At 42.1% G+C, this 22,939-nt stretch overlaps 1 protein-coding gene and 1 pseudogene across 3 annotated transcripts in view; both read left to right on the top strand.

Moving 5' to 3' along the window:
• The first annotated feature begins 8,201 nt into the window (after positions 1 to 8,201).
• Positions 8,202 to 22,939, top strand: part of NRCAM (neuronal cell adhesion molecule) — a 103,333-nt gene continuing 88,595 nt past the window's right edge. The window contains exons 1-4 of one of the 3 annotated variants that reach the window (XM_006882637.1): positions 8,202 to 8,397; positions 11,033 to 11,050; positions 14,114 to 14,219; positions 17,325 to 17,521. In XM_006882637.1, the coding sequence (XP_006882699.1) occupies positions 8,307 to 8,397; positions 11,033 to 11,050; positions 14,114 to 14,219; positions 17,325 to 17,521 (412 nt within the window). In that variant the 5' untranslated portion in view covers positions 8,202 to 8,306. The remainder of the gene's footprint in view (positions 8,398 to 11,032; positions 11,051 to 14,113; positions 14,220 to 17,324; positions 17,522 to 22,939) is intronic. The other 2 variants (XM_006882639.1, XM_006882638.1) reach the window with 2 other exon arrangements.
• LOC102855024 lies at positions 18,660 to 19,700 on the top strand (annotated as a pseudogene).

Genomic DNA, 22,939 nt, shown 5'->3' with positions numbered 1-22,939 from the left:
GTACACAATCCCCCCACGCCCCTCCCACCGCCCCAAGTACATTCCACCATGCAACCTTAATTGTGGACTCTTGTGATAACCATAATACCGTATCATACATCACTTTTGAATTATTTAGTCCCTCATCTGTTTCAGTGCAGTACACACAATTTATCCAGTTTTTCTCAGTCTTACCCCAACCCTGATATCAGTCCCATTTTATAGCAGTGGCATCATGCAGTATTTGTCCTTTTGCAACCGAGATATTTCACTCAGCATAATGTCCTCCAGGCTCACCCATTTTGTTCTGTTCTGTTAAATTTTGCTATTCTGACTGGGATGAGATGATTGCTCATAGTTATTTTTGCAATTGCTTTCTTTTCTTTTGTTAAGTGGGTACAATATCTATCTCATTACTCTGTTAAATGGATCTAATAAATATCTTCTTTGGGTTTTTATTAATTTCAAATAAGATAAAAAACAGAGATTTGAGCTATTATCAGAGTCATCAGTTACTTGTGAAAAACACTCCGTAATCCACTCACCTTTCTGAAGATATTCTGGGTTCCAGTTACTTGGGCTGTGGTGGAATTGGAAACATGTTCCCTTAACTAAGCTTACCTTATTGGTTGAAGAGCTGGGTCCGTTCCACAGCCATATAATCACAGACTTTTTCTGAGATGTGCCAGTGGCTGTTGCAATACGTTCATTCTATTCAGGCATTGTCCATTTATTTGTAACCTCTCCTTCGTCAACTCTGACTCAAAAATCTGTGATTCAGAAGCACAAGCAAGAGAAAGGAAGTGCTGTGTTTATTCCTTATGATAAATACTTAATAAGACACAAAAAGTGACCTCTCTGAGTTGGCAACTGAAAAGCGTATTTCATAGTGTTAGATGAGGTCATATCCAGTTATCCCGTCAGCCAGCCCACCCACTGACAGGTCATCAGAGCAATGATCTGTGTGTTAAAGGGCCACCAGTCACATAAGCATATTTGTTTATTGACTTCAAGCATCTGTAGATGATATTATATTGGGCTGTCAGCCTTGAACCACCCATACTGGGATGCTGAAATGCACAAACAGATCAGAACGAAATGGTAAGTAATGCCCAGTCATCCAGATTCTGGGGGAGAGCTAAGAGTCTTTAAAATTCAAATAATCTCTCACCTGAGAGAGGGTTTTCTTTTCTTTCTAATGACAAAACTTCTTACAAAATTGTCAGAAGAGTCAGCTGCTCTCCTCAGGCTTACTGAGAATCTTTGCTTAAAATTGTAGGTTTTCTTTTGAAATATAGAGTTTCCCAGAGGAAACTGATACTAAATTTATGCAAAAAGAAATAAAAACTCCCTAAAGTTTCTTTTCATTTAAAGATGAAAACTTTATAAAAGAAGGTTTTTATTTGTGGAGGTTGTTTTCTCTTTCTGTTTCTGTAGATTACATGTAGACAGTTGCTTTGAACAGAGCTAAATGAGGCAAACTATTAAAAGGTTATGACTGTTTTATCTTCTATTTGGATTTATTTTAATAATAGCAGTGGTTTTAAATATCAGGGTGATTTATGTTCAGAAATGGAACTGTCTGTTTGTCTCATTCTTAGATACCTTAGATTTCTGTGGCAAAAATATTTTTTGCCATAGTTAAAGCTTTATTTTTTTCTTTTCTTCTAGTTTATTTACAAAATTCTAATACATTGTTTTCAAGAACAAATTCTTTCAATTTCACTCACCCCCCCCATCAAATCCTACAACCTCGTGATTAGTCCCTCCTCCCCTTGCACGTCCTCATGCCTCTGCTTCCACCCTCTCCCACCCCTCTTAGATCCTTAAACTCATTCTACAGTAATGGTTTCATACAATATTTTTTTAATTGCAAGCTCTATTGCATCAACATACTCTCAGCCTTCACTAAACATGATGCAGCTATTTCAAAGGCGGTTGTGCTCACTTTAGTACAATTACACAATTTCATCTTAGCTCGTGAGTCCCACGTCAAGGAGAATGGCCGTCATTTTCCAAGGTGCAGAACAAGGCAGCTGGGCTTTGCATCCTCATCAAGAGTGTAGAAACAGAGTTTTCTTAGGGAGCTGTGCAATTACCCTGCTGATGGGGACGCTAAGTTTTCTGTGACAGTATCTGCTTTGCAATTTGATTGAGTACTGGGACCTAACCCTGTCTCTGGGCATTGAGTTTTTCACCTGTGATGGCGTAATGTAGGAAGGGGGGTGGTTTCTCCATGGGAAGAGTCTAAGCTTGGACTGGGCTGTTGCTTTATCTTCCACAAACAAAACCTGCACTAGATGACTTTATGGTTAATGGTGTCATCCAGTTCAAACTTCTGAAGGGAGACGACTTGTCCATTTGTGTTAGTCCACGACCTCCTTTGAGTGTATGGATTTAATCATGTCTCACTGAATAAGTACTTGGTTGACTTTTATTAAAATATATTTCCTCCCACCCCCATTATGAAACTCTTGGTTTAATGTGAAATACTTGAATCTGTGTGTACTGTGGAAAAGGACACTTGCTGGCAAAATAGTCAAGCGTTCAGCTGTGGAAAGGTCAAAGGTTCTCATCCAATTGTGTCTTCATCTAGTCTCTCTTGGAAAGAAATAAGTCTGTTTACTTTCATGAGAGAACTGTGGTGGCCTAATGATAAGGCATTGCACTAGCAGCCCAAAGATATGTGGGTTAAAACCACCAACTTCTCTGCAGGAGAAAGATGTTAATCTTTTTCCATGCAATTAAGTGCCTCTGAAAACCCACTGGAGCGTCCGATATGGGATCACACACAACAATTTCCATAAAGTTTGTGTCTTGGAAGCCCTAGAGAGCAGATCTGCTCTGTCTTTCAGGGTTGCTGTGCGTCTGGATTGACAAAAAAGCAGTGGGACTGAGTTGACGGCCTTGTGCTAAGAAGTGACACTGCAATCGCAAAGCCATGCAGTTTGAATCCACTAGTTGCTCCGTGGGAAAAGGGTGGATAATCTCCTCCCACATTGTTTACAGTCTCTAGAAAACCACTGGAGGGTCAGCTATGAGTTGGTTCCGAGTCAATGGCAAACAGTAACTCTCAACAAAGTACAATCTGAAATTACCTAACAGTTTTCTCTATCTTGAAAGATAAGCAGGTAATGTGCCCAGGCAAAGTTAATAATAAGTGAAGGCTGTTGTTGTTGTTGTGTACCATCAAGTTGGAACCAACCCACAGCGGACCCTCCAGTGGGTTTTCAGAGACAGTATATCGCATGGGAGCAGCCTGTATGACAGAAAAATCATATATAGCCCTTTAATATCTTACAGGCATTAGTTGGAAAAAGAAATCATGTTGGAAAAGGTAGAGGGTCACAGAAAGGGAGGAAGATCCTCACCAAGAGGGGTAGACATAGTGATGGTATCAGTGGGTTTAAGTATATCAGAGATTTTGAGGATGGCAAAGGATAAAGCAAGGCTGTGATCTGTTGTTCACAGGCACCTAACAAAAACCATACTTTATTCGTACACGTTTGAGGAGGCGCTTTAGTTCTCCAGCACATATCCAGAGAGGTAGGCACTTACATCGAATAAATGGCATTCGATTGACACCCAAAGCAGGCAGAGAAGCCACTTATTTTCTCCATGTTTGACTCTGTTGTCTTCCCTCACTGTGAGCAACATGTCCACACCAACTGTGGCTTATTTTAGTGGGGTCTGTGTATGTTGTAAGCAGGAGTGGCATCCACTTCCTGAACAACATGCCTCTGGAATCTCTAGGAACTTTGATAAATGACGATAGTTAATGAAAGACTTCAGGCCTTTTGTTCATGAGGCTGCTATTGCCCAACAGCAGTCAGCAACAATGTGTGTGGCATATATTTTATTTCCTCCTGAAACGTAAGTGTGCTGTCAGAATTCAGCATTTCCACATAAAAACCACGAGATCACAAAGTAAGATGAGTTGAATGATACAGATAAGCTCTGAGCTCAATGTGAGACAATCGGACGTGTGTTTTGGCCGAGAGTGGTTGCATTGAATGTCTGTACCTGTTTTTCAATGGCAAATAGGCATGAATGTTTATTTATTCTAATGTGAAATTTCCTGACTCTGAACAACAGATCTGAACCTTGTCCTATCCTGCGTTATCCTCACGATCTCTAATATGTTTAAGCTCATTATTACAGCCACTGTGTCAGTCCATCTTGTTGAGGGCCTTCCTCTCTTTCACTGACCCTCCACCTTTCCGAGCATGGTGTCTTTATCCAAGGACTGACCCCTCCTCCTAACAATATACTCAACGTACATGAGACAAGTTTTCCAGATCCTTGCCTCTAAGGAACATGCTGGTTGTACTTCATCCAAGACCTACTTGTTTGGGTAGTCTATGGGATATTTGGTACTCTTCTTCAACACAACTCAAAAGCAGAGTCTTCTTCTGTCATCCTAGTCATTGTCTGACTTTCAGACGTAATTGAGAAGATGATGGCTTAAATCAGTTTCACCTTAGTCTTTAAACTACCATCATTGCTCTTTAGCTCTTTGGAAAGCTCCTTAACAGCAGATTTTCCCAGTGTGATACATCTTTTGATATCTTGACAGCTGATACCAACAGGGTTGATTGTGTAGTAAGATTAATTAATTGACAATTTCATTTTTTTCCTTCATCTATCATTGTCTGTCAGCCCAGTGGTGAGGATTTTCATTTTCTTGTTCTTGAGATGTAATCCATATCAAAGGCTGTAGTTTTTGATCTTCTGCAGCAAGCATTTCAAGCCCTCCTTGCTTTAAGCAAGCGAGGTTGTATCATTCACATATCACTAGCCTCTAATTATTTGGCAAGTAATATCCTCTGAATTGTTTCCCTTTTTATAATTTTAACTCAACTGCTAGCAAAAATATGTCATCAACTTCATTCTGTTTTTCCTTTGTATAGAAGTTATTTTCCACACACAGACATAGTACAACTCTTTTGGCCACATTGATAAGAGAGACTGGTTTTCAAACCAGGTGCCATTACCATTACCCACTGCCATCAAGCTGATTTCGACTCATCATGACCTTCTGTCAGGTTTCTGACACTGTAAGTCTTAATGGGAAGAGACTGTCCAACTTTCTTCCACAGAGCAGCTGGTTGATTCAAACTGCCAAGGTTTTTGGTTAGCTGCCGGGAGCATCAATGCTCTCCACTACCAGGTTTCCTTTTAAACTTGGCAGTGTGCACATAAGTATAAACTTGGGTAGATCATGGTCAGTCTTCCTATTGGAGTACAGTCTCCTCTTCAAGAATCTGAAATCTCTACTGGACATGATGATTAAAATATGGAAATTCAGGATGTTTCAGGAGGACAAGAGGACTTCTCAATTGGTGGTAAGTGAGCCTCAAGTGTGGTGGCTTTTTAGCAGATCTTTAAGAGGTACATTGGATTTTGACAAGGGCCAGAAAGAGTTCCTAGATGACATAAATGACACATACAGGTGCCCTCTGAAAGGTTAGAATTTCTTTTTTTTTTAATTTATTTTTTTCTATAATTATATTTTATTAATTTTCATAAACATTTACAGAGATTTTGGGTTTCCATTCATTCATTGTTGCACTATGAAAGGTTAGAATTTCTAAGTATCTTCAGGAACAGCTCAGAAGAAAGACACAAGCATCCACTTCAGAAAAAGAAAAGAAAAACAAACAAAAACCCAACAACTCTGAAAATCTGGAAGAATAGTTCTGTTCTGACACATGGTGGCAGCTGGTGAGGTGCAAAGTGCATTCCACGTGAAAGGAATTGTGAAAACAAAGACACGGAAGTGGGGAAATTCTAGCACATTGAAGGACTGGCCCACGAAAGAAAAGCAGAAATAAATCATCGAACAAGCAAACAAAAAGTAATTCTATGAAAAGAGAATGGCATAAAGCTTGTAAGATAAATTGAGGTTATATCACCACCACTGAGACCTTTATTTGCCTTTTATTTGGTTAAGTTCTCTACATTGTTGTTAAGGAGCTCTGGTGGCCTAGTGGTTAAGGAGCTGTGCTGCCAACCCAAAAGCAGGTCGTTCGAATCTGTCAGCTGCTCCACAGGAAAAATATTAATCTCCCATGCAATTTATTACCTCTGAAAACCCACTGGAGTGTGTTATAGGTCGATTCAGATTCAGTTACATGAGTTGTTATATATATACTGTTGCTGTGTGCAATCAAGTCTGTTCCAATTAAGAATAACCCTATCTCACAGAGCAGAACTACTGCCATGGGTTTGCTAAGACATAATCTTTACCAGGTTAAAATGCTCAGCCTCTAACCAAATGGTCAGAGGGTTGAACCTACCAGCCATTCCATAGGAAGCAGATATGGCAATTTACTGACTTAGAAGCCCAATGAGATAGTTCTACTCTCTTGAAGGGTCATTGTAAGTCAGAATCAACTCAGTGGATAATCCTTCCACTCAGCAGTGGGTAAGTTTACAAGAACAAACCACTGTGGCTTTTCACCCACAGAGCTGCTGAGACTGTTTCAGTGGCTGCCTTTTCCGCTAGGAGCCAAGTGCTTCAGCACTGAACTACCAGTCTTCCCTGGTTCCACTCACAATATTTGGCTTACGCCTGTTTTCATCATCTCGTGCCGCTCTAACAGAAATGCCATGAGTTGATGGCTTTAACAAACAGAAATGTGTTCTTTCACAATTTGGGAGGATGGAAGACTGAATTTAGGGCTCCACCTCTGGAGAGGCTTTCTCTCTTCCTGGGTCTGTTCCTTCTCTCCTTTCCACATCTCTGTGCTCGTGTGGTTTGGAGACCTCCATATGTTTTGGTGCCAATCTTCCCTGGAATCTAGGAAGGTCTTGTTGCAGAGATCCTGGATTGAAAGGATATGCTCCATCCTCACTCTTCTTTCTTGCAAATGCTGTCGTCCTTCTTCCTCTGCTTGCTTCTTTCTTCTAAAATAAAAAGTAATACAGCTGTGACCTGAGTAAGCATATTATATTCCACCTGCACTCCCTTACAACTGATTGGCTAGTCACATGGTGGAGCTGATGACGTCATAACATGACAGACAAATTACATAATTGTTTAACTGGTAAACCACTGAGAATCATGGGCCAGCCAGGCTGATGCATACTGGGGGTGGGATTGGCATGACAATTCAACCCAGGACAAAACATCTTTGTTGTTGTTGTTGCTATATGCCGTCAAGTCACCTGGGACCCATAGTGACCCTATGTACAACAGCTCTGAACTCTTCTCTATCCTGAGTCAACCTTATTGTCTCTGACTCACCTACTACCATTACCCCAGTCACTGAGTCAATCTATCTCATCGAGGGTTTTCCTTTCTTGCACTGTTTTTCCACTCTGCCAAGCATAATGCAGCCCGGAAATCAAATGATGAATTGCATTAGGAAAGTCTGCCGTCAGAGACCTCTCCTCTGCACTAAAGAGCAATGATATCAGTCTGGAGTCTACGGTGCGCTATGGTGCTCCTGACCCAAGCCATGGTCTTCACAATTACATGTTATGCATCGGAAAGCTGGACAATGACTAGGGATGATAGAAGGAGAACTGATGCATTTGAACTGTGGTGCTAGAGAAGCATATTGAATACACAGTGGACTGCTAGGAGAACAGGATTCATCCTGGAGAGGGTGAAACAAGGCTGCTCCTTAGAGGCAAGGAAAACATCTTTAGGGGGAAAATCGATCCAGCATCATTAAGGAGGATGCCTACAATGAGAATAGCCAGCCAAGCTTGGTGTTTGGGGGTATCCTTTGGTAGGCTAGGGGAGTTATCAAAAAGACCTGAATTAGCTGCTGCTGGTTCAGATTATAATCCATGTTTTTAGTTTGAAGCAAAATTTTCAACAATGCCTTGAACTTTCTTAAAGAACAGCCATCTCTAAGAGTCACAAGGTAAGGGCTTCCTAATTGACTTAAAGCAAAGTTCCCCTGATCTTTTCAGAAAGATGTCCTGGCTTCCAAGAACACTTATAATACAGATATTTAAAATGGAAAAACCGTAAGGATGGCAAAGCAGAAAGATATTTGCTACAAATATTTCTGAACTGATTTTAGCTGATTTATGAATAAATGATTATCCCAGTCCTGAGATTTAAATATTTAAAAGTTCATTCCCTTTTAGAGTTCATGTATAATACAGGGCTGGTTTTCTGTACTGCCAACTTCCATTCTTCATTTCCTCCTTTTTAATACACTGTAATTATTATTATTCTTATTGTCTCCTTTTTTCAGCATCCTGCGTGAAAATTATTTAAACATTGCACAGAAGTCTTTTTGTGAAAGAAGAAAAGGAAAGCCAGTTTGTGGGTCTCAGCAGGAGTTAAACTAACGCAGCTTAAAATAATGCAGAAAAAGAAGTCCTTATCTGCAGGCAGAGTGCCTCTGATTCTCTTCCTGTGCCAGATCATTAGTGCCCTCGAAGTACCTCTTGATCGTAAGTATTAACGTTTTAAAGCTATTAGGCCCAGGAGTCAAAACCTCCCCAGCATTTACCGTCACTCTGAGCTGTGTGAGTGGAGACGGTCTGTGATGCTGGAAAGCTAATCAAAATTAATTTGGCTTTTACCTTCAGCACCTGGTGTTTGTAAAGCCTCACCCCACAGAAATGTCCATGGAAATGGTTCGACTTATTGTCCTCTCCCTCCCATTATCTTCCTCCTCCCACCAGGTGCCTTTTATGTACCTTGAGGGGAGTTGGCCTGACAAGGAAGGGGCTTCAGGCTCCCCAATGGGCAGCTCTTTACTGAAGCAAATCTGTAGGAAAATAATAGGAATCACTTTGAAACGATCGTGGAGACTTCTCTACGAGCCACTTCGTAGACTGCTGGCCTCTCCCTTCATATACTGAGAGTGCCCTGCAAAAGTTTGTGATGGTCACTTGGCCAGCCTACACCTTCTGTGTCCACAAACCACTGCAAACCACTTCTTGTAATGATTTATTCAGATTGAGAAGATGATTTTCCATTTTAAGTATGATTTTTTTTTTAAAATAGAAGTCTAGGAAAATGTACCTTACTTATGTCTTCTCTGATTTCAAACCATGGTCACAGACCTACATGCAGATTTTGAGAGTCAAACAAGTAATCTACAAAAATAGCAACTCAAATGGAGCCAACAGCAACTACCGTCCACACAGTGCTGCACTCTTCCTGGTCTGGTGGCCTCTTTGTGACAAATAAAGATAGGTTCCAGCCAATCACTTTTCTTGCAAAGGAAAGCAGAATTTCAAATCTGGACAACGACTCTACTTCAGAATTGATTTCTCCTTTATCCCTAAACTGCACGACCTCTTTAAATCCATTTGCTTCCTGAATTGAACATCTGTTTGGCAAGCTTTACAAGAGGGCAAGGGAGATAGCGCTGGCCGAGGCCTATTCGGTTGCTGAGATGTCTTTTTTTTTTTTTTATGCCATATGAGTTGCAGCTGCCAATAGAAGACAGTAAAGAGAGATGTGGTTTGCTCCACATTCAGTTGACTTTTTCTGCTGGAAGCAGGAGTGGAATCCCTTTCTTAAACCACATGCCTGTGGAAACTATGAACTTAGAGAAACAACGATACTTACAGAAAGGCTTCAGGCCCTTTGTTCATAGGATCCCCATGAGTTGCACTCAACTCAGTGGCAGTAAACAACAACAAAGTGTAATAAGACAAAATATTTTACATATTTTTAAAAATATTTAAGCCAATGATGTTAATTTCAACTAAATCTATATTTATATGTGTACATACATACATATGTGTATGTATGTATGTATATGTGTATATACATACACATATAAATACACACATATATACTATATATGTGTGTGTATATATATATATGTGTGTGTGTGTATATATATATGTGTGTGTGTATATATATATATATATATATATATATATATATACACACACACAGACACACACACATGTATTCTATCTATCCAGCACGCAGTTTTGAAAACCCACTGGAGTGTTAGCTGTGAGTTAGCTCTGACTCCCTGGTATACAACAACACACACACACACATATATTTAAAATTCATCTATATCACACACAGAGACATATATATATATTTAAAATTCATATGTATGTATAGAAATGATTGATTGTGTAAGTCCATTGCAGTGGAAATACCTAAGCAAGCATGTGCCACAAGCAGAAGCCTAGGGAAGAAGGAAAGCACTTGAGAGAAGTGTTTTTGTTCTCTCTTGTGTTAAATATATTCTTCCTTAATCTGACTGCTCAATCTAACAGTCAGAGGGAAACAGTCACCTACGGCTAACTCAATTATCGCCGCTAATGGAGTAGAGGCGTGCCCCTGATGAAAAGAAAGTCAGGGATAACCCAGGCACTCCTGCATTAACCTTTGCAAGGAGTAATGACAGGCAGCGCTGTGGAATCGTCCAAATTGCATGCTAATGCGATTTCTCCGTTGGCCCTGTTCCTCTTCCTCCTTCTCCAAGGGAGCTGCTTCTTGGTTTGGGCACCAGCAACTGATGGGAGATTGAAGAAGTCTGAAGAAGAAATAGGCTAATGGTCTGGAGAGTTCAATTACAGACTTGATGATTAACCATGGCAATCTAAAATCATTGGTAGACATGCCCTAGATGAAGCAGTGTAGCAGTGGCCCATTGTTAGGTATTATTACCATGTGCATAGTGATGTCTGGGATAATAGGATCAGACACTACACAGGATGTGACAACTCAGATTAATTGTAGATTTCAGCTTTTTTTCAAATTGGACCTAATTACTTGCCCAGCACAACATGTATGGAATGGAATTAGCCATTCCAATTCCTGGCTGAATGGCTTTTGCCTACAGCATTGCTTTTGTCTGTCCATATGTTTATGTAGATAGATAGTGTAGGAATAGCAACAACAACAAAATAAACCCACCCATTCTTTCTCTTGCAACCTCACAACTTCAACCCTTGCTATACTGTTTTGTTGTTTTTTTTCCTTTTAGATCAAATCAAATAGACGAGATGCACCTTTTATCTCCAGGGTTCTAACGTTCTTATTACTAACATGATTTTTCTTTAATCCTGTTTGCCCACTCCTCTGCTGATTTTGATGGGGGAAAAGCAAAACTTCTTGAAGATTGTAAGTGTCTTTCTACAAATTACTAGGCAGTGTGGAAATTTGACCTTGTCTTTATTTTCCCTAATTAATCCTCTGAATTAACTGCATGATGTTCCGTTTTGTGGCGGGTGTCTTTTTAAGCATATGTGTTTACTGTGGCTAAACCTTGTATTTATATACTACAAAGTACACATAATATGTTACCTGCATGAATTCTGGAGGCTCAGGTATTGCTGATTTCCTTTACCCATATGCTGTTCTACTAACACCTAAGCTCTATTCATATCTGATGTAACGCAATGAGAAAACTCACAAAATTTCAAGAAAATGACTCATTAGTCCTCCAAATGCCATTAAGTGCTCACTGGAGTAAAGGCATGTCTTTGGAGTTGTTTAGAAGGTGGGTGTACATCATTCTTGAGCCTGCAGTCTGTATAGACTACTGTCCACTGGGGTCATCGGCACAATAACCCAGTAAATCTGATGGTGGTTTTGAGGTGCAACAGACAAAACGGACAGTCCCTGCTCATGTCATTTCTAAGTGACTTCCTCTAAGTTATTTGTGGTTGGGTCAGAACCAACCCATAGCTGACCCTCCAGAGGGTTTTCAAAGAGAGCAAATTGCATAGGACAAGATTGCCTACCCTTCTCCCATAGAACAGCTGCTGGCAGATTCAAACTGAATACCTTCGGGATTGCAGCGCAATGTCTTCCCCCGCCCAGGCCACCATAGCATGTAACATAGGCACATATTAAGAATTTTGCATAAATGCTTTTATTTCATCTACTCAACTACCCTAAAAGAAACAGGCCCCTCAAGCTCATTGCCATCAAGTTAAAACTGAGTCATCGCAGCCCCTCCACTGGGTTTCTAAAACTATAAATGGCCTGAGAGGAGAGTGCCCATTTTTCTCCCTTACCTGCCACGCCAGAAGGTTAGAGAGAGAGTGACAGGAGGAAGACGAGACTCTTCAATCCCATTTCTACCCAGAGGAAACAAAACCTTACAAAACTAACAAAACTTGCTCTATATCTCTCAGCCAGTAACACACAGACTAGTTCTTAACCAGCAGAACTAACTGCTTGCCAGCAATAACAACTGACAGGACTAGGAAGGTGAGGGTCCACACATAGCTGTGGAGGAGAGAAGAGCGTTAATGTATCAGGTAAAGGACAGGGAAGCTAGGCCAGTGCTAAAGGGAGAGAGATTGAGCTTCTCCTAGTACTTGCTGCTGCGAATTGTCTCAAAGCTGACCCTCCAGCAGGTTTTCAGAGGCAGTTAATCACACGGGAGGAGATTGCCCATTCTTCTCCCACAGAGCAGCATGTGGATTTGAACTGAATGCCTATGGGTTGGCAGTGCAACGCCTTACAATTAAGCCAGTAGTAGTGATTTATTGGCACACTTTAAATGATAGTGATAGCAATAAAAAAAATTTTAAAACAATAAATAAATAAATAAAAATGATAGCAATAAAAAGCTTAACTTTTGATCTAGTCTTTTGGTGTTGTTGGGATATTTAAGTAAGAAATATCTAATGGATAGCAATGGAACAGGAGAGAAGGGAGAAGCGCAGGCCCATGTTTACCCATTCCCAAGACACTCAAAATAGAGGTGATTAATTACATACTTTAACAATCTGTGATAGTAAAAAGCCAAGATCAGAGGAGGATGACCCGGTTTTGGACAATTTTGGTAGGCTGGAAGAAGTCTCAGAAAGCCAGTAGAGAGCCTGGGTAGAAAGGAAAAGGCAGAGTCAGGTGATAAAATTATCTGAGCCAGAGGGCCCAGCACAGCAATGAAGGAAAGGAGTGTGAGAATCCCAGAAAGTGGTGAAGAAGTTATGGGATGCTAGGGAAAATTCCTGGGGCAGAGCCACTGTGTGGTACCCTTCCAGGGAAACCATTCATCCTGTGGTAGCTGCTAGCATTTCCCAACAGGTGCACCACTGACATTTGTCACCAGAATTGTCTTTATCACAGTGAGCTCTTGAATACACCAAAGGGTGTTGAGCGGCATCCTTGGCTTCCACCTGCTATCTGTCACTAGCACTCCCAGCTATGACAGTCACAAAGGTATCCAGATACTGCTTCCCGTTGAGAACCACTGGTCAATGTCAATAGTTCTCTCTGGAATCGGACAAGATGGTAGATCTCTACTAGGAGCTAATTGGGAAGGCTTACTTTTCTGCTTTGTATCTTCATTGGCAAGTTATTTTGCTGTGTTGAGCAACAGAAAAGGAATTTGTTGTTGCTATAAGGTGTGTTGACACTGAAGGTGATTTCTCAGTCCCTCATGCACTACCACTCTAGTTTTGTTCTCTTACAACAATTTGAAAAGAATCAGAGGTACAGAGGCCAGGAAATCTTCCAATCAGATTGTTCTAGGTCAGAACAATTTCTTCCCCAAGATTTGATAATAAATGCTCAGTGTCACCCCAGAAAGTGCAGTGTAGATAGTGACTCCTGTAACAGCTTCCTCGAGCCAGTTTCGCTTCTAAATAAGATTGTTTTGTCTTCATACCCACTTCACCTACCTTCTGCCTTGAGTAAAACATGTCAAGTTTCCAATGATGCAATCTTTTAAACATTAACTTCCCAAATTTATTTGTTGCTAAAGAGTATTAACTTGGATTGCCTCATTAATGAACTCTAAGGGAGTTAATCTTTCCTAAAGAAACATACATTTAGCTCCCAACTTTAATTCTCTTGAAAGACATTATTTGAACTGAAGTATCCATCAGAGGATTCTCTCATTGTTACATCAGAAAAGAAACTGTCTTAATCTTTGGCTTATGCTGTGATTCTTTTTCTCAGTTTTGAGCGTGGAAAACTGTGTGTGTGTGTTTGAGTGCATGCAAATAAAAGGAAGTGGTGCCTTCAGTACTCTGTCTGAAATACCTTTTAGTAAAAAACTTACCAAACTGCGTGCCACCAGAGAGGAATTTATTAAAAATATCTGAAGCATATATAGCCTCAGGTAAAAAGTTTTTCTATAGAAAGGAAGACGACTTCAGTGGTTACTATTATGACATTAAATGATGTATTTGTTTGTTTTACTTTGGTTTTATTTCTGCACTGAAGTGGTACAACCTCCGACCATCACTCAACAGTCTCCAAAAGATTACATTATTGACCCTCGGGAGAATATTGTCATCCAGTGTGAGGCAAAAGGGAAGCCCCCTCCAAGGTAAGTGTGCTCCTTTCTTGGTTGGACAGTTTCCAGTGCAGGTGACTTCATAGCACCCTTGGGTGCATCTACTCAACTCCCAGATCCCCTTCAGAGTCTGAAGTTGACTTCTCAGATTAAACCTTTCCTTAGAATATCATTTAAAGGTTCGTTGACTATATGCTTAATTAAAATCTGGGGGATTTTTCTATTAATCTTGGATTGAAAACTTATCCACTCAATATTACAAGGTTTTGCAGAAGCATTAATTAGTAGGATTAGAAGGGAATTCAGAAGTCCTTTAGGTCTTGTTTTATGTACAATGTAAAACGTAAGCTGAGAGTGGTGAAGAACGTGTATCCAAAGACAGGGCAAACGTTGTAAACTCCTGACCACTGACTTTCAGTCAAAATTCTTTTTGCCAAATAATGTAATGTCCTAACTACACAGTGTCTTATTTGAAGTTTGGGTTTTGTTGTTTGTGTTTTTGTAAAAAAAAAAAAGGTATTTAAAAGAAAAAAATATCTAGAATTTTTTTTCCTTTCTTAAAATCCATTATTATTGCATTTCTACACCCCTGTTCTTCTGCAGAATGCTCACATGGTGGGAGATGAAGAGTCTTCTTTTTTAAAAAAAGTTATTTTTTCCTACAAGTTCATTTACAAAATTCAAATACAAATTCAAACAAATTCTTTCCATTAGAAAGAGTCTTTTAATTGTATCTGGCATTAATGGCCTTTTGACATGGACAAGTCTCTTTTCTCTGTGCTTCATTTTCCTCATCGGTCAAATCAAGAGGTTGAATCTGATGGTTTCTAAGAACTCTGCTAACCCCATGTGCTCCCACGGCCACCAAATCCATCCCGCCCCTCCTCATAGCTGCCCTGCAGGACAGGGTAGGACTACCCTAGAGAATCGCAAGGGTACAGGTCATTATGGGTGCGCCTCGCCTCCCCTTTCTGCATGGAGCAGCTAGTCAGTTTGAATCACTGACCTGTTGGGAGCAGCCCAGTGCTTCCACAGGGCTCCCTCTCGTTAGTTGGCCACACCACCACCACAGCTCCCTCGAGTCCGGCCCACTGCCATCAAGGCAATTCTGATTCATAACTCCCCACTGATGGGTCCCTGAGGCTGTCAATCTTTATGGAAAGAGACTGTCTATCTTCCAAGAAGCAGCTGGTAGGTTTATTTGAACTGCCAGCCTTTTGATTAGCATCCCAATGTGTTATATGCCATCAGGCCTGCTTTGCTGCTGCTGCTGCTGCTGTTGTTAGGTGCTGTAAAGCATGACTCATAGCAACCCTGCAAGCAACAGATCTGAATCCAGCCCTATCCTGGGCCGTCTTCATAACCTTTGACCCACTCGAGTCCACAGCAGCAGTCACTGTGTCAATCCACCTGGTTGACGGTCTTTCTCTTTTTTGCCAGCCCTCACCCTTTCCAACCATGATGTCCCTCTCCAAAGAAATAGGCTCTTCTAGCAGAATGCCCCAAGTGTGTGAGACAATCACCTTTGTCTCCAAAGAGCACTCTGGCTGTACCTTTTCCAAGACATATCTATGTGTTCTTTTGGAAGTCCATGAATATTCAGTACTCTTCTCCAATACACAGCTTGAAGACATTGATTTTTCTTTTTTAGAATTTCATTCTTCTATATGCCTGCTTTGTTGTGTTGTTGTTGTGTACTATTGAGTCAGAACCAACCCATAGCTGACCTTCCAGCAGGTTTCCAGAGGCAGTTAATTGCACAGAAAGGGATTGCCCATCCTTCTCCCATGGAGCAGCTGGTGGATTCGAACCACATGCCTTCAGGATTGCAGCACAGCTTCTTGCCACTAGGCTACCATAGGCCTGCTTTAGTGGTCTGTAAATAATCCTAATTGGCTTCCAAACTTAGCAGGATTCAGTTCTCAATAGTCTCCATTTGATTTCTGGCATAAACACAGAGAAGCTTTGCAGAGTTGGGAAGGATGTTAGAGATAACCTGACCAACCAATATCTTTTATAGGTGAGAAAATCAAAGCCCAGTAATGCTAGATAATTTGTCCAAGACGATGTAGATAATGGATTAGCCCTAACTTTCCCAGTAATATAGGAGAGCTGGATGATGATGATGACTAAATTGTCATGTGGACTTTTAAATTAAAGAAGTGGAAGCTTCTAAATACTATGTGTCTGAGTTTATCTATTAGAGATCTCGTTAGAATACCATAGGTTTTATCCCCTGAGGAAAAAAGTAACCTGTGTTGATGCCTAAGCAGGAACCTCTAGGTGACATAATCATTTACGCATTGACCTTTCAAACCCACCCCAAACACCTTTCAGATAGCAGCCTAACACTTAATCCACTGTGCCACCAGGCCTCCTGGACTTGCCGTATTATGTACGTTTACTCTCTCCTTAAAACTAATGAACCAACTTCTACTCATAGTGATTCTTCGTGAGTTACCCTCACTGCTGCACGTGCAGACTTTAAATCATTGGCAAGACTTCAAGCCTTTTTCTTGCACTGAAATAAGGCTATAAAGAAGAGCCATCTGCCCTCATTCTGATTAACCTGTACATTCAACCTAAGGACACACTTACGAATGGATTTCTTTCATAACCTGAGGACCGCCTGTCTTTAAAGTAATCCCTCCCTCTAACCTAGACTTCATGTTTTGGTATCTTGAGACTATATATGTAGCTTGCTGAAGCTTTTCCTGTCACATTTCAGCCCAGAGCAAAGTTTTATAGACAGGTTATCAACTCAATGAACAGTGGAGTTTACAATAAAAATGCTAATAAAGCTCTAAGAGCTTATACCTGGGAGATTTGCTTCCTTCCTGCTTTGACCCCCCTCACTTCGTTTGAAAAATGACAGGCAATTTGTGTGCATGATTCCCTTATTGAGTCAGATTTGGGCTGGTTCTAATGAAAACATGGCCCCGGAAATGTACAAACAACACTTTTTATAAGTCATGATTCAGTGAAGCATTTTATCAGGCACAGCAATTGCTCTTTTATAGGATAATAAATCCGGTACTTACCTCCAGAATCCCACAGAACTTCTAGGAATTTGTTTAAAAATAAACACTTGTATTTTTCTAGACCATTAACCAGTTTAACCCTTTGTGTGTTGAGCAGCTTCTCCTGGACTCGTAATGGGACGCACTTTGACATAGATAAGGACCCTCTGGTTACCATGAGCCCTGGCTCGGGGACCCTCGTTATCAACATCCTGAGTGAAGGGAAAGCTGAGACCTATGAAGGCATCTATCAGTGTACAGCGAGAAATGAACGCGGGGCTGCAATTTCCAATAACATTGTCGTCCGCCCATCCAGTAAGTGAGACTTGTCAACCGGCATTGCTCTGAGATGCCACGTCTATTATATCAACTAATCACCATTACCAGAAAATAATGGAATTGCTTCCACAGTTCTGGCTTTATTTGGCATGAAAATTATTACCTTTCCACGCCTTGTTCTATCAAGTTCTTCAACCTCATGCTTTTTCTGACTCAGTATATCTTTTACACAGGTGTCAAGAAAAAAAATAACGTTGAGCAAAATGGATTTGGGTTCAATTTCTGCCCACTTCCCATCCCATCCTCACTTCATATCCCCTAGTTCCCTCCTTCCCAGGTGACTCCTCCTTCAGACCCCCACATGAGGCTTCCAGTTCCTGGGATCTTTAGGGCCAACCGAACACACACTCAATCGGGAGGCCCCTGGGGGAGTAGGGTCCTGTGTAGGCCTAGCCTGGAAGAGGACTAGGATACTGGTGACACTATCAGCGGGAGCCCACTGGCTAGCAAGAGCCTCTGAGGAGCCACAGCCTTCAAGGTTGAGAGCATTGATGCAGGCAGATGGGGATGGAGCTGTTTTGCAGAGCTTTCTAAAGAGCAGCCCAGAAAACAGCCTTGGGAACCATGGAACCCACTTGCAATGATTGGGCCCCTGGAACCTGCTTCACACCCTAGTGCCAGGTCATTGGAGTGCTGAGTGCCTCCGAGATGGCTTTTGATTGTCCCCAGAGGAAATGAGCTAGGCCTCCAGACCTAATAAGGCGAATATGCTCCCCGTGGAGAATAGCTGGTTCCCAAGGACCCAGGAGACCTGCAGTGAAGAGGAGAAGAGCCAGCAGCAGGCCCTGCACTGGGTACTGGGCTTCCAGGAAGACGACCAGGAGGAGTTGATGTGTGGATGTGGCATCAGGTTAAGCAAATGCTGTGCAGGACTCAGATTTCTGAAGGAAGGGGAGAGAGCTCTGGGGGCAGAGCAGAAATGGCTGTTTCCCAGCCTCCTGCAGAGTGGCTTCCCTGAACACCTCTCTCATTATGATCCCCAGTGTCCTGAGGAGAAGGCGTGGCTGCTGTGTCCTGGGCCTTGTTCCTGTTTATGAGCCTCTGACTATGAAAGGGAAGGAAGTGAGGGAATTATGAGGATTCCTTTATACTGGGAACTGAGAAACTCCCACTAATGGTATGGAGAAGCTGGCCTGGGAGTTCTGGTTCACGGTCAGCAGTCAGCACCCAGAACCTCCACAGAGGCGGCCTGGTCCTCAGCAGCACCAGTGACCCAGCCCTGGCCCAGGCCAAGGCCAAGCTCTCCTTCTAGGTGTGGGACAAGGATGGCTTTTCCAGTGACCTTCAATTCAGACTGCAGGTTATCATTACAGATCACCTGACTGGAAGCAAGTAGGGTCGGGTCCAGGTGTCAAGGTGTCAAGTCAGAGACTGCGCTGTCACCTCCAAGACCAGGTGGATGTGTCCATGATGGACTCACCAGACCTCCCCTTCAGCATCTCCGAATGGGCGGGTACCTGCCCAGGGAGAACATCAGGGACAAGGCAGAGCATGGGGCATGTGCGCTGTTATCTACTCAGCAGGATCTCTGAAGTCTTCCCAGCTGGGTGTCGAGATTTATGTTCATGATGCCATCCTGAGGTTTAATGCGGCACCCACAGCCAACTTCCAACAAGATGTGGGGGTAAAAACTACCATTCACCTGATAACCTCTCAGTCAGTCGCCAAGGAAGAGAGCGTCCTCAGTTTATCCGATGAAGGGATCCTCAACATGTGGAACCCCTCTTGGTACCACTCAGATATCTCAAAGCGATACCAACCAGTATCCCAACTTCAGTTGCTTTGATAACTACAAGAGCTGTAGGCAGATGCCTCCCAATCAGCCCTTTTATGTCTTCAGGCCCTAGGTGTCCTGCAGACGTAGAAGATCCTTCAAGAATTCTCCCTGGAGGAGATTCAGCCCACCCCTACCTCCTCTGGGATGACTGACATCATCTTTGTGATGACACTGTGTGACCAGGTAGACACTTACGAGTTCCTGCCCTCCAAGTGTGAGACTGGCATGTGCTACTCCTACCGGAGTTACTGCAACAGGGCCTGCATGGTAGGCACCTGCTGCCCGTTCCTCTACAAAGAGAGCATGGTGAAGCACCTGAACCAGGACACAGATGAGAACATTTACCTGCATGGCAGAACCACACAGTCTGGCTTGTGAAACAATTACTGCTGAACACAGTCGTCCTGGCTGGGCTTCTCAGTCATTTGGCTACCCTGAGCCTGGGAACACCCTTCCTGTGCAATCCCAGCCTGCTGCCAACATTCTAGAGCCTTCCATCAGCAAAGCTCTGGGGCTTCAGGGATCCAAGAACTAGGTCTAACCTTTCCTGAAGCCACAAAAAGATGTGTGAGCCCATCCGCCCAGCCACATGCTTGTATACGTAACATTCTTTCCAAATAGAGATTTTTCTTCCATGTTTGCCTATGGATGTTTACAACTAGACTAATCTTTCCAACCAGGGATACCAGACTGAGCTGTCTGCCTCTCTCCTTTGGGTGAAATTGTCATCAAAAGCTAGCAGTCAATATTGCTTGGGATTGATGACTGGATATTGATTACATGTTCTATAGGTATTCTCCAAAATTATAATTGTGCACGTTACAGGGTAACTCACAGGAGCAAGTGGTCCAAGGCACAGGAAGTGTGCCTAATCTCTCTGGAACAGGGTTTCTCCCAACATCCATGGCTTTCGGGTTATCTGGAAGAGGCTGTGCTCCTGTCTGTCTGGCAAGCTTGGCTGGTACTTCCCCTCTTGATTAGCCTGCCTCCCACGCCAGAGGAGAAGAGACAGAAGGATGTGGTCTCTGGCTTTACGTTGGAGCCTCGCTGAGGAGAACAGCCTGTACACAGGCCGTTATGACTCGGTGTGGTCGCTACACTGTGCTGGGGGAGACGGGCTGGCTGGCCGGAGATGTGGAGGACATCAGACCCATTGTGTCTGGGAGCCAGAGCACCACCTAGTCCTGAGGACTTTTGAGAGAGACTTGTAGGTAGAGGAGAATCATGTAAAGCCGCTATTGCCAGGGTCATTTTAGTTGTATTTGCCTTTCTGTCCTTGTCACCTTTGCTTATTCTGGAAATTCTACCCAACGTTACAGGCACAAGGTAGTTTTGGCAGCCCTCTGGCAATCATCAGGCAAGCGAGAGGCCAAAACCTCAGTTTCTCTAGACCTGGCCTGGTCCAGTGTACCAACTGGATTAGCACACTGTACACCAAGTCTTCCTCATAATGCTGATCTCCGATCTCCTGCTACCTGCTATCTTTTGTTTCCCTTTGAGAGTCTCTCCTTCTTATTCTACTTTTAAGCATTTTCTGCATGAAAAGAGTGTCCTGGCCAGGTTGCTTTGACCTCTGTAGAAGGGCTGTCTGAGAGCAGTGGAGTGCTCCCCTAGAGCGTAACGCCACTTGCGGAGAGTCGGGACCTTGGAGATCCTAACTGGTCCCACACTTGCTGTGCAGTTGGGGAGTATCAGATGGTTATATCCTCCACTCTCTCTGTTCCCAGGGAAGCGACATCAGTTTCTCCCCCTGGTCCCCAGGGACCATTCATACACGGTTGACATATTTGTACCAAGTCTCCCCTGTTGAGAACCACACAGGACTAACTGGGCCCTTGGCAAGATGTTAAATGACTTCCTCAGAATCCCAATGGCATGCAGTGGAACCGGGCTCCAAGCTCAGGGTTCTGAAATTCTCAATCCAGCCCCATATACTCAGTGGGCTCCAAGGTATGAGCTGGAGACAACTGCCTGGGAACTGGGACCTCATTTATTACTGCCAAGCTCCTGCTTTATCTTGGCGGTGGAAAGGATTCGGAACTGAGAAGCCCCAAGTTTCCAAACAGCTAGTCCTCTACTTAGTACCTATGCCTCCTTGACAAATACCGTTCAGTGAGCCTCTGTCTTCCTATCTGTTAAACGGAGACAGTGAAAGCTCACAGGATTGTTGTGAGGATCCTATGAAGTCACCTCTCCTGGCTCTGTACCTGGTATGTCATAGGTGCTCAGATCACCTGCTCTGTGCCTCTTCCCGGGCCGAACTGTATTTTGGCTGCTGGCGTGAGCAGAGAGGGGCCTCGGAGAAGTGGGAGACTACACCATCCAGGAAGCAATCGCAGTTCCTCACTGGTGGAAGTTCAGGTCTGATTTTGCTTGGGAATGAGTAAGAATTCTGGCCACTTGACTGCTCTCTGCAATGAGTCTTGTACGGTTCTCATCTTGCTTTGGGTTTGACCAACTCACTGTGATCTTTCCATCTTGAACACCAACTGTAGATGAGAGTGTTCCTCAGCAGGGAGACTGAAACTTTTCTGTGCAGATGCTAGTTCCCCATTTTTCATTCATGTAAAAGGTCAAATTAATTAAAGTATGATTAGAGTAGTGAGCTCAGAAATTTTTAATTCTGTATTCTTTCTATATAGAAATTCTTATAAAATGCACATTATAATATGGTGTTACTGTTGGTACAATGAGCTATTTAATATTTTACAGATGATTTTTAAATGCTGCAGGGAGGCCTCTGTCTTTATGGGGTTCTGTCTTCTTCAATAACCAGCTCGTCATCCTATATCATAAATTTCTTTAATTATTTTCCAAATCTAATAAGCTATTTGTTGATGTTAGTTTCACATTGAGACATCATTTTCGGAAGCTTTCCAAAACATGCCTGAACTAATTCCAGATTACCCAAAGATTATGTGCAATTTAAAAAAATTCAAAATAAAAATGTTTCTTCTGAGAGTCTAATTAGCTTTTTCTCACATATTTTATGCACAAACTTACTCTGTCCTGTGGAAATAAATTAGGTATGATATAGGTCATTGAGCTCAGAGTCCTATTTCTTTTAACACTTTTGTTTTAAATTTTCACAGAAAATAGAATAGCCTCAATACCTTGATCTTATTGTATTCCTATTGTTTGGTATTATTTTTCTTTTCTTATTTTTCCCTGCTGATTATTACCTAAGTCCTCTTAACAATATCATGATAATGTATTAATCCAGCACTGGTAATTTTTTTCTTTTAAAAAGTCATTTCATCTGTAATATGTGTTCATTATATAAGTTACAAATAAATAAAAATATTTTAAAATTACTGACGGATTATTATTAATAGGGAGGTCTGGTGGCCTAGTGGTAAGAAGCTTCACTGCAATCCTAAAGGCACATAGTTCAAATCTACCAGCTATTCCACAGGAGAAGGATAGCCAGTCTCCTCCTGTGCAGTGTACTGCCTCTGAGGGTCAGCTATGAGTCAGTTCTGATTCTATGACGCACAATAATGCCACCATCAATAATTACTACTAAAATTTCCAAGTCAGATATGCATGTTTATATGTATTTATGTGCTTTAAAATGAGCTAATTTTGAAGTTGGTTTATTTTTTTTTTTTTTTAAA

The sequence above is a fragment of the Elephantulus edwardii genome, unplaced genomic scaffold, assembly GCF_000299155.1.
Source record: "Elephantulus edwardii isolate Elephantulus edwardi_28Jun2011 unplaced genomic scaffold, EleEdw1.0 scaffold00022, whole genome shotgun sequence".
NCBI classification, from domain to species: domain Eukaryota; kingdom Metazoa; phylum Chordata; class Mammalia; order Macroscelidea; family Macroscelididae; genus Elephantulus; species Elephantulus edwardii.
The sequence above is the reverse complement of the archived record's forward strand: the minus strand, read 5'-3'. Positions and strand labels throughout refer to the sequence as shown.